The following is a 16,058-nucleotide window of genomic DNA, read 5'->3' as shown; positions in this document are numbered from 1 at the left end:
TTTTAAAAAGTCTGTCAAACAACAATTTACTGCCAGAAATAGGTGGAGGGGGGGGGAATCACATCACAGGTTATTGATGGGAGTATAACCTGAACACGGGCATCAATCTGTTGATGAAATGTTTCCTGAGACTTTGATTTCATGACCGTCAGAACACTAAACGGCAAAGATGGTCTGAACCGAATCATTTACATTATTTATATTATTCTGTGACAGTTCATGTTTTTTTTTAAATCTTGTGTTACCATTTTCACATTTGTATTTGTCCCTTATATGTAAATGTCAACGCTTATATGTAAATCTTTGTTGGGTGACAAATTATCACCAAGATGTTTTCATGATTGCAGAGGCGTGTCTACTATATCTGAGCAACATTAGAGGTGGATAGAATCACTTTAAGGTGTGCTTAGCCTTCATTACCCTGTTTAAAATCATTACAAAATAAAGAAATTAGCTTTGGTTTCCTTAAATCAATGTGTGTGTGTAGGCTTCACCGCTGATTCCCTGCTGAGTTGCATCCACTCTCACTTCATTTCCGCTTCACCACTTCCTCTCCTTTTTTCTTCCCTTTTTGCCCCCATCAGGGGGGCGGCTGAGTACACCATGGATCACCGCCATTTATTACAGACACCTCCACAACAATTTAAAACAGCTCTCTGGTCATTGTCCTCATCTGTCCTGCCAGCTTTAGTCTGACCTCTGATTCATACTAACCAAGGGAGACAGGTGTCATGCAGTTATGAAATACTGGGGATTGTGAGAGGTTGCATGTCTACGGGAAGCAAGAGTAAAACTACGGGGTACATTGTAATCAAGTATCGAATTAATATAAAATCTAATGATGATTTCACTCACACATCTGTTTTTAATCAGGTAACTTATCAGTCTTGGAAGATTTTTTTAAAAAGAAAAGGTAATTCAGTAAGCTGAAATGTATTGAGACACACTGAAATAAGCTCCATTAATTTACTGTACTTGATTTGAGGGATGTAATATATTAGACTGAATGCAACACTCAAATGACTTATCGAAATAGATGTGGGTATTTTTATAGTGTGGCTCTGCTGAGACGCTGAGGACTGTGAAGGGAGGCAAGTATGAAGCAAAGATGTGGAGAATATCGCCATCATGTGGCCACTTTTATACTGACATGAAAAAAATCATGCAAGTTGAACCAAATGAAATGAAGGAAGCTCAGAGTGCTAAAGTCTCACTTGCATTCACATAAATTTAGCCATGTATATAAAAAGCAACTTGAGGTGAAATAAGGAGCCCTAAAATAATCTAGTGGAGAGTTTCATTAAAAACAATTTGATGTATAGAGAAATAATTATGTAAAAGATATAGGTAAAATTACTAAAAAGAAGCACACAGTTGCAGTAAATCGTCTCCAGAATGAAGGGTGTCAAAACAACAGAGGAGAGTAAGTTCATTTCCGCTGCCAAAGGAGAGGAACTAATCTCTGACACATATTGGGTGTTTTCGTAGAAAGAAACTCCGGCTCTCAGTTCTCTATGACCCCGGTTTTGAAACTTCTTTAAATGTGTCAAATCAAACCTGAAGAAGCAGATGGTATTTGAGGACTCTCTGCATCGGGACGACCAGCAGGTCCCTCAGTGTAAACTTCCCATTGTTGGCCCTCTTGGAGCACTCCTGTAACAAAGAAAATAAACATACTTATAAGGAGTATTCATTTCAGTACAATTCATATGACAAGGTTTATATCTGTTCTTGTTTGTTTTATGGCCCAAAACTGTCATAATCCTTCTGATTTATAAAAATGTTCATGTGAAGTAGAGTGTCAAATATGTATTTTCAAGACAGAGATAAGTGAGGGGTGATATATGACATAGCTTTCAAACCTATTTCATTTACTTTCTTAAAATAATTGTGTATTGTGAAGCATATCCTGCACAAAATATACACTAGGGGCCGCTGTGTGTGTGTGTGTGTGTGTGTGTGTGTGTGTGTGTGTGTGTGTGTGTGTGTGTGTGTGTGTGTGTGTGTGTGTGTGTGTTCTGCAGGTGACTAACCTCCAGCTTCAGACGAACATCTTCTTTCTCTTTGCAAATGAGGTCTAAAACAGCGATGGCTATTTCCACACGACTGCAGTATATCCCATAAATGAGCAGTCTGCGAGTCAGAGGAGAGACAGTGAGGCCATGATGAGCTCTGATCTGGAGGGATGGGCACTGAGTTTGCACACAGTTGAGCCCCAATATGTTGACATTATCAAAGAAAAGTCTCTGATGCAATATTTATTGGGAGACAGTAATCTACGCTGCATCATGATGTTTATGTAACTAACAGCTACATCCTTCCCCAAATATAACAAGATCATCTCTAAAATAGCAGGAATCTGATGAATACAGAGTTTGAATTTTATAGACAACTAAAACAGCCTCAATCTGCCTCAGTATTGCAAGACAGATGTTTCGTGATGTCTCTGCCCGCTTATTTTATGGTGGTGTGGCAAGGGGAAAGTACAGTGGTCTTGTGAACCTAAAATGAAACCGTCTGTACACCTAAGTACTGTACACTGCACATAAGAGGCGGAAATTACAAGTATGAAGATGCCAATTCGTGAAAACTGTGACAAAAACTAAATTCTACAAAACCAAAGCAGTTCTTTTAATTTATGTCTTTTTAAATTATAAAAGGTTTACATGAAAGAAAGCAGCATAAAAAAGTGGACTTACATGCAATCTAGAGCAATAAATAAAAACTAATGGTGTTGGTGAATACCTCTCTTTGTAGATGATAAAGATCTGGTAGAGATTTAAGGCATTTTTATTTAAGATGGAATCCTGAACATCGACCATCAGGCTCTTGTGAACTTTAACCAAGTCCTGCATCGAGAAAGGAAGCAATTAGTGCCTCGGCAGAAAAAAATGATTTTCATGTTAAGTTATGTCGTGACGAGGACGGAAACTTGTGGGACTTACTGGAATGTTGACGAAAACTTTGTCAATTTCGGCTGCAGAGAAGAACTTTTTAAGAGGATTCAGGAAATACTGTGAAAAATAAATGAAAACTTGAATGAAATTTCTTACTGTGCACAGATTCTCTCACTAACTTATTATTCAACTGGAAACTAGAAACAATATGAGTGGTGATACATATTAATCTATGTCATGAGTGCAACAGCTGGTGCACACTCATACTGAAAACCCTAACAGACATCATATCAGATGCTAGAAAAACATCCCAATAGGGTTGCATATTAGGGAAATTATTGCTGGGAATTTACCTAAAATACCCCTAAAATGGCACATGGGCTATGTAGATATCAATTATACATATCAACACTGTGCTCATTGTGAAAAGAAGATTTTAAAAAATGCAGATTAACAATTAAGAATTTGACACAAAGAAATTCATCACTCATCATTTATGTCATGTTTGTTTAGAAGACAGTTCTGTACCTTTTCGATGGACTCCAGGGTCTCAGTGTATTTCTCCTCCGTCTGTTTGATCTCTGAAAGGCAGCAGCTTCGAACATCTACCTCTGCCTGCTTCTAGAAAAACACACGCCTTATAAAATGTTGCTTAAATATTACTATCCATGTCTTCACATATTCATATTAAAGATAGTAGTCTTTGTATTCAGTTGACTATACGAAATTATGACCATTTTGGACATGTTTTTCTTTCATTTCCTTTTTTGAAACAAACCATTGATTACAATATTTTCAAAAGCAGCATGTGAACACTTCTTCCTGAAAGATGAAGTGCAGCAGGAGGCTGATGAGAACAAGGACGGTCCAAACACACTCTCAGATCACAGCAGAGTTTGGCCCAAACCCGGTCTGGGCAATATCAACAAAAACATTTCATATATATCAGAGAATGGGAAGAAATTCTCTGATTTTTATACAGTCGCTCGCTACTTATTTAGTACTAGTCTCATATTCAGACCAGTACATAAAATGCTTGAGAGTAGCAGTAATATTGGAGCAATGCAGCCTTACAGTATTAGTATATTTACATTGTGGTATCGCTACTTTCACTTCAGTAAAGACTCTCGGTACATCTAGATATCCTGATATTCTACACACTGTTTTCTACTCTCTAAACAGGATTTCATCCGTGTAATTGCATCCGGTGAGAAGTCGAGGAGTGACTGCAATTAGGATTAGCAATTAGGACGTTGTGGATGTATTATTCCATTTAGAGGAATTCAGTTCAGACACTATAATGCTTTTTCTAATTATTGTGTGTACGTGTATGCAGTACCAAAGGGGGATGCTGCTCGGTTCTCATGAGGTCTTCATAGATCTCTCCGCCTGCGTAGTCTTCTTCCAGCCCGTAGACTGCTGCATACAATTCGTCCTCGTCCTCGGGGACATTCTCGCTATGAAACACACACACAGACACACACACACACACACACACACACACACACACACACACACACACACACACACACATTGTGTAAGAATAGTAATATTAAGAGCATTAGGAAATGTAGACAGATAAACAACAAACCACAGACAATTTGTAATCGCATATACTACACTATAAAGACTACATTAAGAGCCTAAACTGCCCTTTTTCTCATATTCATTAACTCATCATTACCTACCTAACACTTCATGTACTAACTACAGAATGAAATACTTTAGAAAAGCATGATGAACAATTCAATAAAACTTCCTCTGAAACACTGCTGTTGGATGAAAATAGTACAAATATTGTGTCGGTTCAATACCCGTCTTCAGACTCTACTTTATCTGCCAATCATTGTCACTGTCACAAGCACCCATCCAGAACCTTGATGTGGGTGGTATGCAAGCACTCAGCAGAAGCATGCAGAATTACTCATTTGTTTCCTCTGACAGTAACAGAGAAACGGAGCCAACCCTTTTACCAAAACACGTGGGTGTCCAGACCCCTGGAGAGCATGGATGATGAGCCGAGTGGTTTCTGATACTGAGCGAAATAATCATGTTCTATCAACACCAGAAATAATCCCGCAGAGAGGAGCCTCATACATACTCGATCAAGTCTTCCAGATTATTGTAAATGTCCTCGTCTTTTAGGCTCTCCTCTGTTGGAAATGGCCTGGAAATGACAGCAAAAGCAGCATGAGGTTCAGTGTTTAACAGACAAATCACAATGAAGAAACTATTAATGAGTGATATAGGGTAAGAAACCTTTGATGTATTAAAAAACATAAGTTTAATATATGTTAAACAGCAGAAATGAAAGATTGCATATGACTAGACTGGACTAGATGTGCAGACTGGAAACCAGAAATTGAGGCCAGACGTGTAACAACGTCAGTATGGGGAAGAAGATGTAGAGTTGAAGTGGAGGTTAAGAGGAGGTGCAGGTGTTGGGGGGGGAGTTGGAGGGAACATTTTCTAAGAAGTGTAAGCATAGCTGCATTAAAAATACACCTTTGACAACTTTATGATAATGCCTACTGGCATCCAGGCCAGACTTGGTTTCAAGGCACTATAACAGCAGTTTGTGTTTAATGTTGGGTGACTTACTTGAATCCTCCTTGCTGTGCAGTTGATGTGTAAGAGAGCTTGGATAGAGTGTCCACAACCTGGTGAAAACAAGTGTGGGACAATTTATGTTGCTGATTAGTTCAGAGAGAGGGAGAGACGGAAGAGTGTGTGTCAGAGAGAGTATCTACTTGCTTAAGTATGCTAATGCCATATTTATGTCATATTGGAGGAACCATATTACCACTTTTCAACTTGTAAGTGCCATGCATGTCAACATCTAAGACGTAATGACTTAAATTTTCTTAAAGCCCTGATATATTTGACTCCATGCTTAATAAATCAGGAGTGCCCAAAAATCAAACAACTATGGACGTCTCAGGTCAACCATCTCCAGCACATTATCCACCACGATGACCGTCCACTGCAGGATAATATGCACCAAACACTATATTTTAAAAGTGAAAATGCATAGTGGTAGTACCTGTAGTGGCACTGGTAGCTAATGTGCATTCAACTAAATATAAACAACAGATTCATCAAGAATTGAAGTCACTGTCAGACCAAAATAAGACTCAGTATTTGCTTGCTATGAAAGTATGTCATCATAACCTGAGTGAAAACTAGCAGAACAACACATGAAACTGTACTGAAACTATTCATTACCATTACAGCTGATCACACCACATATCATCTTATCATACAGAAAACAGTATATTTTCTTTTAGTATAGTGCAGTATAGTAATATCCTTTAGTTGTATAGTGTTATAGTGGCATGGTAATATGTTGTAGGTATGTGTGTTGTGTTGTAATGGTCAAAGCATTTCTTGTACAATATTCTCTTTACTTTCTAAATGATTATATTCTATTATACTCTTGATTTACTCACATTTGTACTTAATTATAATCACACCGATTGATCAAATTTCAATCATAAGTATGACATGACAGCAAAAAACCCACCGCAGACAGAAAGACAGACTATATGGTGACAAAAGTAAGTCAAGATGGCCTGCAGGAAATGATCACGCTACTTCAAACTCTCACACCTATGCATCAAACAAAGTGTGTTTGTGTTGGTGTGGTGGTGGTGTTTGTGAGAGAACGAGACGGAGAGCGAGAGAAATACTGAAAGTAAAACCCAAAAGAATCAATAAGTTCAGTCTTATGCATTTGGTCTTTCTTTGCCAGTGTCATTATTGTCCAAATTAAAAATTCCACAACACTAATATACTGTAAAGTCACATTTTCTCAGCCACATTTCAGGTAAATGATTACATTACAGTTCTGCATGTAAAAAAAAAAAAAAGTAACTTCCTGCTCATGCATGCATCTTCTTTGAATAAACAAGTAACACTAAGTATAATTTTATCCTTCAGAGAGAAAAGACTGGAGCTTCCTGACTGATTTGCAGCCTTTAATAGTGCAAACACACACATTCTGACACTACTGATGGATTCTCTCTTAATGAAGAGCTTGAATTTGTCATGCTTCCTCTAAATTCATGTTTCATGCCTCTTGTGCTTGATTTCATGTAACTCAGAGATGTGTATTCTTGTGTTTCCGCTTGTTAACTCTGGCAATTGCTGCCCTTCAATAGGTTTGAAATCAATATCCACCTTCAACCCAATAACATATGTACACCCTATCTTAGATTGACAGTATCGCATGTCTTTCCCTTGTGCTTTTGTCCTCTTTGACTCTGATGAAGACTAGGTAGCATCAAAAAGTGTGTTTACACTATTAAAGGCTGCATATCAATCAGCATGCACCAGTCTTTTCTCACCGAAGCATCTACTCCATATTTACTCTACTCTCTATCTGCTCTATAGTTGTTGTGCATGTTTGTGTCTGCTAACACAAATACAACTGGAGAGCAGATTTATATATGACTTCTGGCACATGGATACTCTGTTATAATAATCCTTAGTGTTCCACTGAACATCAATTTTATCCGCTCAGTTATCTCTACTGACCGAAAAGATGAACCATGGGCTGTTTGTGTTTCTCTATCACACTGCACTGTGCACAAGTCCATTGTGTGTCGTCTCTCCACAACACAACAGTGCTCTCTATTTGAAGTTACACATTTTACCAGGGTCTTTCAGTATCTACCAATAGAAATGCCATTGTTTTGTAACATGCATCAACTTGTCCGATGTTTAGTCATACAGTAATTGCATTTCACACATTGATATTCGTTATATAAGAGACAGAGTGAAAGGAAATGTATGTGTTAAATAAGGATGACCAATGTGCAAAGTTGTGAGAAATCAGCCGAAGTGCTTTTTACAAACACAGCAATTTACTTCAATCTCTAAGATTAGAGAGAAAATAGCCATTTACCCTGCGTTCAACACTTTCACTTTTTAAATTTCTGTCGCTGGCATTAAAACGTGTCAAGTGACAGCACGAGGTAGTGGATGGGGTTAGATATGACGGCCTGCCTATCTGCAGTGTATCGCTTCTTCCTGTGTGAATGAGTGCTGTGGTTTTTGCCTGAACCCAGGTGTGCTTGTAACTTGAGAGTCCCTCTTTGTGGTGTTACTGACCACTTTCGACGCTGCTAAAGTACCTGCATCTGTACAAGTTATTTACAGCCGTCAAAATTCAATCTTTTCTGAAACAACAACAAAAAAAAAATTCTGTCTTTGAACTGAGATATGTTTTACATATTTGCAATATGGTGTAAATTACTGCAGCTTTAACATTCAACACCCTGACAAATGTACCAAATTACACCTAAATACATCAATTTTTCTTTATTTCAACAATTTGACAACATCTTTTGAAATTAGTACAGTGATTGAAGACAATATTGGTAAATTTAGCAGCATTAGATTCAACCGGCTTTAACATTGAGAAAACTGTGTATCAAGAATGCATTTTATCAACTTTTATCAACTGTCATTGTGAGTGTAAATTTCAATCCCTGCAAATAACACCCATTACTACTGATTTAACACTCATGACAGATAATTGTGTGCAGAATAGGCATGTATATAAAAAAAATCTCTCTATATATATATATGTGTGTGTGTGTCCATTCACTCTCCTCTAGAGACAAATAAAAAGCCATATACAGAAAACTACAGAATTTATACATTTGCTTACTTTGTGAAGGGTAAGTTGTCCTAAAAACAATTTGTTCTCACAACTCACAAGTCTGACAGATATGACACTTAGTTTAAGCCACATGTGACTTAAGAAGAAAAGCCACAAGCTAAGCTGAAGTCCAACCGCCCTGTGGTTACTGTGGCCTGTTGACAAAGTGTATCTTAAATGAAAAAATGAAAGTAATAAAAAAGAAAGCTGTAACATCATGTCACAAATTAAATATGCGTGTCGGTCCGTACGTTATTTTATTAACTAAAATATACAAGCACGAGTATTTACACATATTAAACTATACAGTTAAACACCATAGGGTGCTATTTTTAAGAACACCAACACACCCTAGTAGCACTAAAAATAGTAATGACTCTTTATGCTATTCCAATGATAGTTGGGGTACACATGCAGAAATGCATAGTAATAATACTCCAAGAAAGGCAATTAAGAAGAAGGCTGCAAGCTAGGAAGCAAGGACATAAACAATGCACAATTTAACATGTTCAAAACCACTTTGCAACGTTTTTTTTGAGGAAGTAATTGCACTAAAACAGTAATAGTAATATCACTGAAATTGACGCAGATTATGGAAAACAAGAGCAGCCTTACATTGATGGGGAAGGGTTAAAAGTCTACAAACCTCAGCATTTTAGAAGGTGTCCCTCCATCTTTAAATGTGGTGATGATACTGATATATTCGTCACACTGTATGCAGAATTTGTCAACTATTTTAAATTGAATTGAAATATGCTTATTCGCTTTTTTTTCTCTCCGAAAGATGAGATGATTGATTATGTCCGTTAGCTTAACATAAAGCTACTACCAGCAGCTAATTAGCTTAATACATCAACTTAAAACAGGAGTAAACGGCTAGCCTGTGTTGGTCCAAAGGAAATAAAATCGGCCTTTAACATCACCTCTGAAACTCACTAAGTAACACATTATATCTTATCTATTTTATCCATATGTACAAATGTCTCATTCTGGGCTGGGCAAATTAACTTCCTGGCAAACGATCATTGAATTAGTCATACGGACGAGAGAGTAGTTTTCATCCGTTTGTCGAATTCTCTGAATTAATTTCCAAGAAGAGCCAAATAGCCATTCCTTCAATAGAAAGGCCTTCTCTGTTCACCTGAATTTAGTAAGTAAGCAATTTGCTTTTGCAGTCAAGAGGTTGATATAATTTTATGTTGAGGGAAGAGATAAACACATTTCTTCCCTCTTGCCTTCATCTCTCTAGCCTCCAGGCCGCTGCATGCAGTCAGCGTGGCTGCCTGGAGTGAAGCCTGTAGTACTGTAAGTCAGCAGGGGAATGTAGGTTAGAGAGCTCTCATTAGATATGCAGTGGACTAATGCTCAGTCTACGGGCTGAGTTGGCACAACTCAGCCAAAGTGGATTAGATTGGCTGAGATTTGAGATGTTCTCCTTTGGATGTTTTCCGGAAAAATAAAGAAGAGATTGAGCATTTCTTGTTCAGCTGTACAACCCTTCCTGGAGCCCATCCAACCCAATCACTGAACCTGCAGACACCCATATTTTTTAACAAGAATTAATGATGAAAAGAAAAAAAAGAAAAAAAAGTAGTGATGCCACGCAATCTTCCCTTTGCCGGAAGGTTGTTTGTTTGATGGACAACTCTTGAACATGGCTGAGATTATGCAGCCCGGCTTGGATGTACTGTACATATTTGCAGGCAGCACCTCCCCTGTGGGATTATCAGCAGCCAGATTAACTGGAAGCTTCTTTAGAACGCAACACACTGAACTGAAAGAAAAGAGAGTCTGTGTGGGGAAACTGCACGCAAAGCTCAATATGCAGTCCCTCTTAGCTCCGTTACACTAATGACCACTCTCTATATTCTATAGGCCAGTGAATAAAATGTTTTAATAAAGTATAATATACCTTTGATATGCATTTTGCCTGGGGAATACTTCTTTTAATTAAAATTGTCTCGCATATAAACAAGGTATATCTACAGCTCTCAAACCACATGAGATACTGTTAATTACCACTACTGCTGTTAAATTATTTAAAATAGACAATTCAATTTGGAGGAATAAAAAAAACTGTAATTAAAGGACAGAGGGTAACTCAAATTAAGTCATGTTAGACATATGTGCTTATACAGACTTTATCTTCTATATACTATACATATACATATATTCATATACTATATGTATATTCTATATATACTATACCAAATTTATAGAATAAATTCATTCAGTACAGAAAATGAACTCGCTTTGGGAAGAAATTATAAAGTTTTTTCTCTAAGGATGGCCAACAGATGCTCAGACAACTCATGGTGCTTTAAGGCAAAGTTGTGCACTGAATGCACTGAACTGAGGAAATGTGGGAATAAGGCTGGTCAGAGAGAGAGAGAGAGAGAGAGAGAGAGAGAGAGAGAGTGCTTTCTTCAGCAAATCAGGATCCACAGATATAGGAGGAACGCACTACAAACCCACTGACCTGGTAACACTGTGAACACAGTTAAAACCGGCTCTCACAAGAACACAGCAATAAAAAGAAGTCCACCAATCCCGTCAGTAGTGCATCATAAAAAAAGACCACGCAATGAGTAGGGGAACACTGACTGCTTTAAAACTCACATGCATGCACACACACACACACACACACACACCATGTATGTTCAACAATTAGAAAAGTATTACACCTCTGACTGGCTCCATGTTACACTACATGCATTTTTCACTGGACTGAATGTGTGTGACTGGGATGTTTCAGCATGTTTCTGATTTCTATTATAGTTTTTCTGCAATAGTCAGATGCATTACTGCTAATTGTGTTATTACAAATATGATGATGCGGTGATGACAATTCACTTAGTTCACTTAGTTCTTCATGCAGTTGTCTTTACTTTTACGAAAGCATATTTAACCCTCCTGTGTTGTCCTCGAGACAAGGAAGGAAGGGAGGGAGGAAGGAAGGATGGAAGGGAGGAATAAGGAAGGAAAGGAGGAAGGAAGGGATGAAGGAAGGAAGGAAGGAAGGAAGGAAGGATGGAAGGGAGGAAGGAAGGAAGGAAGGAAGGGAGGAAGGAAGGAAGGGAGGAAGGAAGGAAGGAAGGAAGGAAGGAAGGAAGGAAGGAAGGAAGGAAGGAAGGAAGGAAGGAAGGAAGGAAGGAAGAAAGGAAGGGAGGAAGAAGGAAGGAAAGGAGGGAGGAAGGGAGGAAGAAGGAAGGAAGGATGGAAGGGAGGAAGAAGGAAGGAAAGAAGGAAGGAAGGGACGAAGGAAGGTAGGAAGGAAGGAAAGAAGAAAGGAAGGGAGGAAGAAGGAAGGAAAGGAGGGAGGAAGGAAGAAGGGAGGAAAGGAGGGAGGAAGGAAGGAGGAAAGGATGGAGGGAAGGAAGGAAAGAAGGAAGGGAGGAAGGTAGGGGGGAGGAAAGAAAGAGAGAAGGAGGGAGGGAGGGAGGGAGGGAGGGAGGGAGGGAGGGAGGGAGGGATAAGGGAGGGACAAATTATTATGTCAATTTCATTTATAAGCTAATGATTTGATGTACTCTGTAGAAAAAGTTGCTTTTTTTTCCCTATGAGGAATGATTTCCTATTTTTTTTAAAAAGAAGTGTGTCACCAATTCTCAAATGTGGGTTTGGGTTATGTAACTTCTTAAAAATGCATCTAAACATTGGAGAAAAACTGTAAACTGATGAACTACTGATTGGTGAAAGTTCATAAATCATTGTAGCCAAGAGAGATGGCAGCAAGTGTCTCTCTTGTTGAATTACATCAAATTAAACTAGATGACAATAACTCGGCATCAGCTGCTATTTTTTACATGTCATGGCAGTAAAGGCACAGGTGTAGTCTATAATTTTAATAAAGGCTGCAACCAAACAAATGGAAGAGAGAGTCAAATATAGGAACACAAACATACAGAAGAGAAGAGAAGAGAAGAGAAAACAGCATCACTTTCACTGTGTTGTGGTGAATAAACAGGATGATAAATACCTTTCCAAAGTCTCGAACATCGAAGAGATCAAAGGCTTCAAATAAGTCACTTTTCTTCATCCCAAACACCTCACAGCAAGACGTCAGGAATGTCCGGATGTTCTTCAAACACAGGAACTGCAAGAATTGACACTCATCAATTTGGTATCAGTTATGTATTATGAACAAACATTTTAATTCTAGTAGTAAAATTAAAGAGTAAGTTCACCCAAACTGCAAAAAAAAGGCATACAGTATTTTATCGGTATCTAGCCCCACAGGTTGCTTTAGTTTGTATATGCTCAATTTGGCTATTTTCCTTTCTGCTTGTCTTTGATGAGGACAATATGATCCATAATTACAATCGGCAACACCTGGACCAGCTGCAAAATTAAAGGGCTGTTTCACCCAAATTGGAAATAAAAAAATTCAAAATCAACATGCTGTCATTATTAATGCCGTTGAATGTTTCAAAGATCATTTTTCAGTGCTTTGATAACAAATTTGAAAACCTATTCACCTTCATTATATAGTTCTACCATGACTCATGATCTCATGGCCTAATATCTCATAACCTGGGTAAATAAAACCCAACATTTTATCTATTACTCTAACAGTGTCGTGACAGTCCAGAGATTTTGAAGTCGCCTCTATAAATGCGAAGGTGAACCACACACATACACACTCAGCAAACTGAAAGTGAAAACTGAAAGTTTCCCGGTGTGAAATGAAACCACTAAGCATGTGCTTTTTTTGGTCCCACTTCCTATTAGGATCTTTTTCTTAATGGGAACAGTGCTATCAAAACACCTTTCATTAAATGTGCTTAAGCTTATGAGTTAAGGTTCAGGATCCTCTGCATAAAAAACATGCAGTGCAGTTAGCACGTATGCAGTCATTAACTTCACCGGTATAATTTGCCTTTTCGAGCACATTTTTAAGGGATGACCAAACTAGGAAATGCATTTGTTATAATTTGTAGTAAAACAGAGCTGTAACAAGATTCTTGAGAATAGATAGGCTCTTTTTTATCGCATCAGCTTCTCATGGAGACGCCTGTAATCACTCCACCACCCCCTGGGGCCCTGTTCGTCTGCAGAGGAAGTGCATGAGCATGATGGCTTTGCACCACCACCAGCTTCATACTCTTGATTACAGACACGCCTGGTGCACAATCACTCTATTCACATCTACTTTTACTGTGCAATAAACAGTGCATCCTCAACTTCACTGATTCTTTTAAAAAAATAATTATAAACTATGAATAAAGTTAATACATGAGCGAGCTGGAGTTTGTTTAATTTGACACCCTTCTGCCATGCTTTTTGACTGTTGACATGATTTATTATGTGTTTATATATATTGATGTTTATTTAACTTTGTCATAATGCTGAGTTCTCTCTTGTTTTCTCACGTTCCCTAATAAAAAAAAAATGACACGCAGAGAACACCTTTTTCTCATGACCTATAAATAAAAAATTCACTACTTCATTTTTCCACTTCATGTTTTGCATCTGCACAGAAGACAAATACACAGTGCAACAAAAATAGCACTTCTGGGTGCATTTTTATCACAGTACACTGCACTTCCATCCTCCAGTCCTTCATACGCTTGTTTTCATTTCTAAGATCGGAGGTCAGCAGGACCCAATGAAAGGGCCACTTAAAATCAGGAGCCCACTGACACACATGCGTTTCTCAACCGCACTCAGATGGCCTACAGCTGCAGGCCATGACTATCCATTGTTCGGCACTTTATGCCTTGGGTTTTCTTTCACTGTCTATCAAAAAGATAAAAGACGGATGGACATACAGCACTCACAGTACGCTGTATATCTCAGTCTTATGTCTGATTCAATAAACTGAGTTTTATTTAACACTGAAGATTTTTAAAGGTTTTTTTTAAATATCTCTATTTATTTGTGAGAATTTTGAGAAACTTAAATAAACCTTTTATTCAGTTAGTTTTTAAACCTATAAGATCCAGTGATCCGTCTGTTAACCTTAACATGCCAATACGTGTAATGTAGTTTGCTTGAAATCAAATGTTTTATGAGTCTGACTAGATGATACTTTTGTGACATGTATCATACTTTAATAGGGGCTGATAAAAGATCTAATCACTTTTATTGTTGTTTGAAAGACACGAGCCGGTGCACAGGAAGTGTGCACAAAAACGCCTCCTAATTATTAGAAAGTATTTTGTTCTATTTTGTCTCACCAAAGATTTCTGCTTGACAGCATCAGAGATATATACACTGCTATACATCACACGCTCAGTAATATACTGTTTGTATTTTCACCACATTAAATAATCCACTATTAATATGAATCACATCGGATCTACACAGTGACACGTGGTTAAAAGATAAGAAAATACATTTCTAGATGCACTTTGTCTTGGCCTTCAGAGCAGTGAAACATCATGAAGACGTACAATGACTGTCAACACGTGTTATTTGACTTCATAAGTAAACTACGAGCTGCTGCACAAATAATAAGAGTCCTCTAACTAATGGGTGGATCAAAGCCAGGATTTTATCAGGCCTCTCTAGTGGCAGCATGAGGAATTATGGGTAAAGAGAGGTCAAGCCATAGACCATTCCTTTGGTTTTCACAAGCCGAGGAACATGAAGCCATTCCTCAGTTACTCAACGAGAGCTTCCATTTAGTTTCATGTTTTTAGAAGAAGAAGTAAGACTGACTGGTTAAGATGGGTCAGCACCAGACGATAATCTCCAAGTGAGTTTGTCAGAGGTCACTGTGTGGTGTTATTCTCTAAAAATGTTTACAGTGGCAGTTATCAGTTTGACGTGGTATGCCAGAAGAAAATGGATAGGTTTCTGTTCCCCAGTCCTGGACCATAAGGGTGTGTGTGTGACAGATGGCAAAACATGAAATGCTGGCGTGGCACTAATTTACTAGTATATCCTTAAAATAATGGAATAACCTAAAGAGAAAAAGTCATCCCATATTTTTGCATTAAACTGAATGAAGTCTCGTGAATCCCAATGAGTTGTTGCATGCAGGTGTTGCAACACATCTAAAAACTATATAATATGCCATAATGCTGACACTGAGACTTTGCAGGTTTCATTTTCATCTCCTATTGTCATTTCTTAAAAAGCAGCAGTCTACCTGCTTGATGCATATGCTACTACAACATATTTTACAACCTGTGCACACATAGCTAATTAACTGGAGGTCTGACTGTTGACATTTAACATCACATGCCTGCTGTAGCTTAATAGTCTGTCTGCATTAATGTGGACATGTTTCAACACTTTCTCTGCACGTGTTACAATAACAAAGTTGCAGAAAACTGGCAGTGTACCTGTGACATCTGTGGCCTGAGGTTGATCTCCTTCAGGTTGATGGTGTGAGGTCTCAGATTGTTCAGCAGTTGGCAGAGCAGCACCCCGTCCCGCAGGGTTTGCGCCAAGTCGAACACCTGCGCCGTGTCCGCAGTTACGCGATGGTTTGCTGGCAGCACTTTGCAACCGATCAGCCAAGTCGCACACTGCCTCCAGTACTCCAT

General features: G+C 38.3%; 1 protein-coding gene across 1 annotated transcript in view; it reads right to left on the bottom strand.

Moving 5' to 3' along the window:
• Positions 1-16,058, bottom strand: part of LOC133990338 (guanine nucleotide exchange factor VAV3-like) — a 48,056-nt gene extending 31,998 nt beyond the window's left edge. Inside the window, exons 1-10 of the mRNA XM_062428618.1 lie at positions 15,855-16,058; positions 12,542-12,658; positions 5,499-5,557; positions 4,999-5,064; positions 4,237-4,354; positions 3,426-3,518; positions 2,946-3,014; positions 2,746-2,849; positions 2,034-2,133; positions 1,558-1,653 (exon numbers count right to left, since the gene is read on the bottom strand). Coding sequence (XP_062284602.1) covers positions 1,558-1,653; positions 2,034-2,133; positions 2,746-2,849; positions 2,946-3,014; positions 3,426-3,518; positions 4,237-4,354; positions 4,999-5,064; positions 5,499-5,557; positions 12,542-12,658; positions 15,855-16,058 — 1,026 coding nt within the window. The remainder of the gene's footprint in view (positions 1-1,557; positions 1,654-2,033; positions 2,134-2,745; positions 2,850-2,945; positions 3,015-3,425; positions 3,519-4,236; positions 4,355-4,998; positions 5,065-5,498; positions 5,558-12,541; positions 12,659-15,854) is intronic.

This window comes from Scomber scombrus, chromosome 11 (assembly GCF_963691925.1).
Source record: "Scomber scombrus chromosome 11, fScoSco1.1, whole genome shotgun sequence".
Classification (NCBI taxonomy): Eukaryota; Metazoa; Chordata; class Actinopteri; order Scombriformes; family Scombridae; genus Scomber; species Scomber scombrus.
This window is presented reverse-complemented; position numbering and strand designations above follow the sequence as displayed.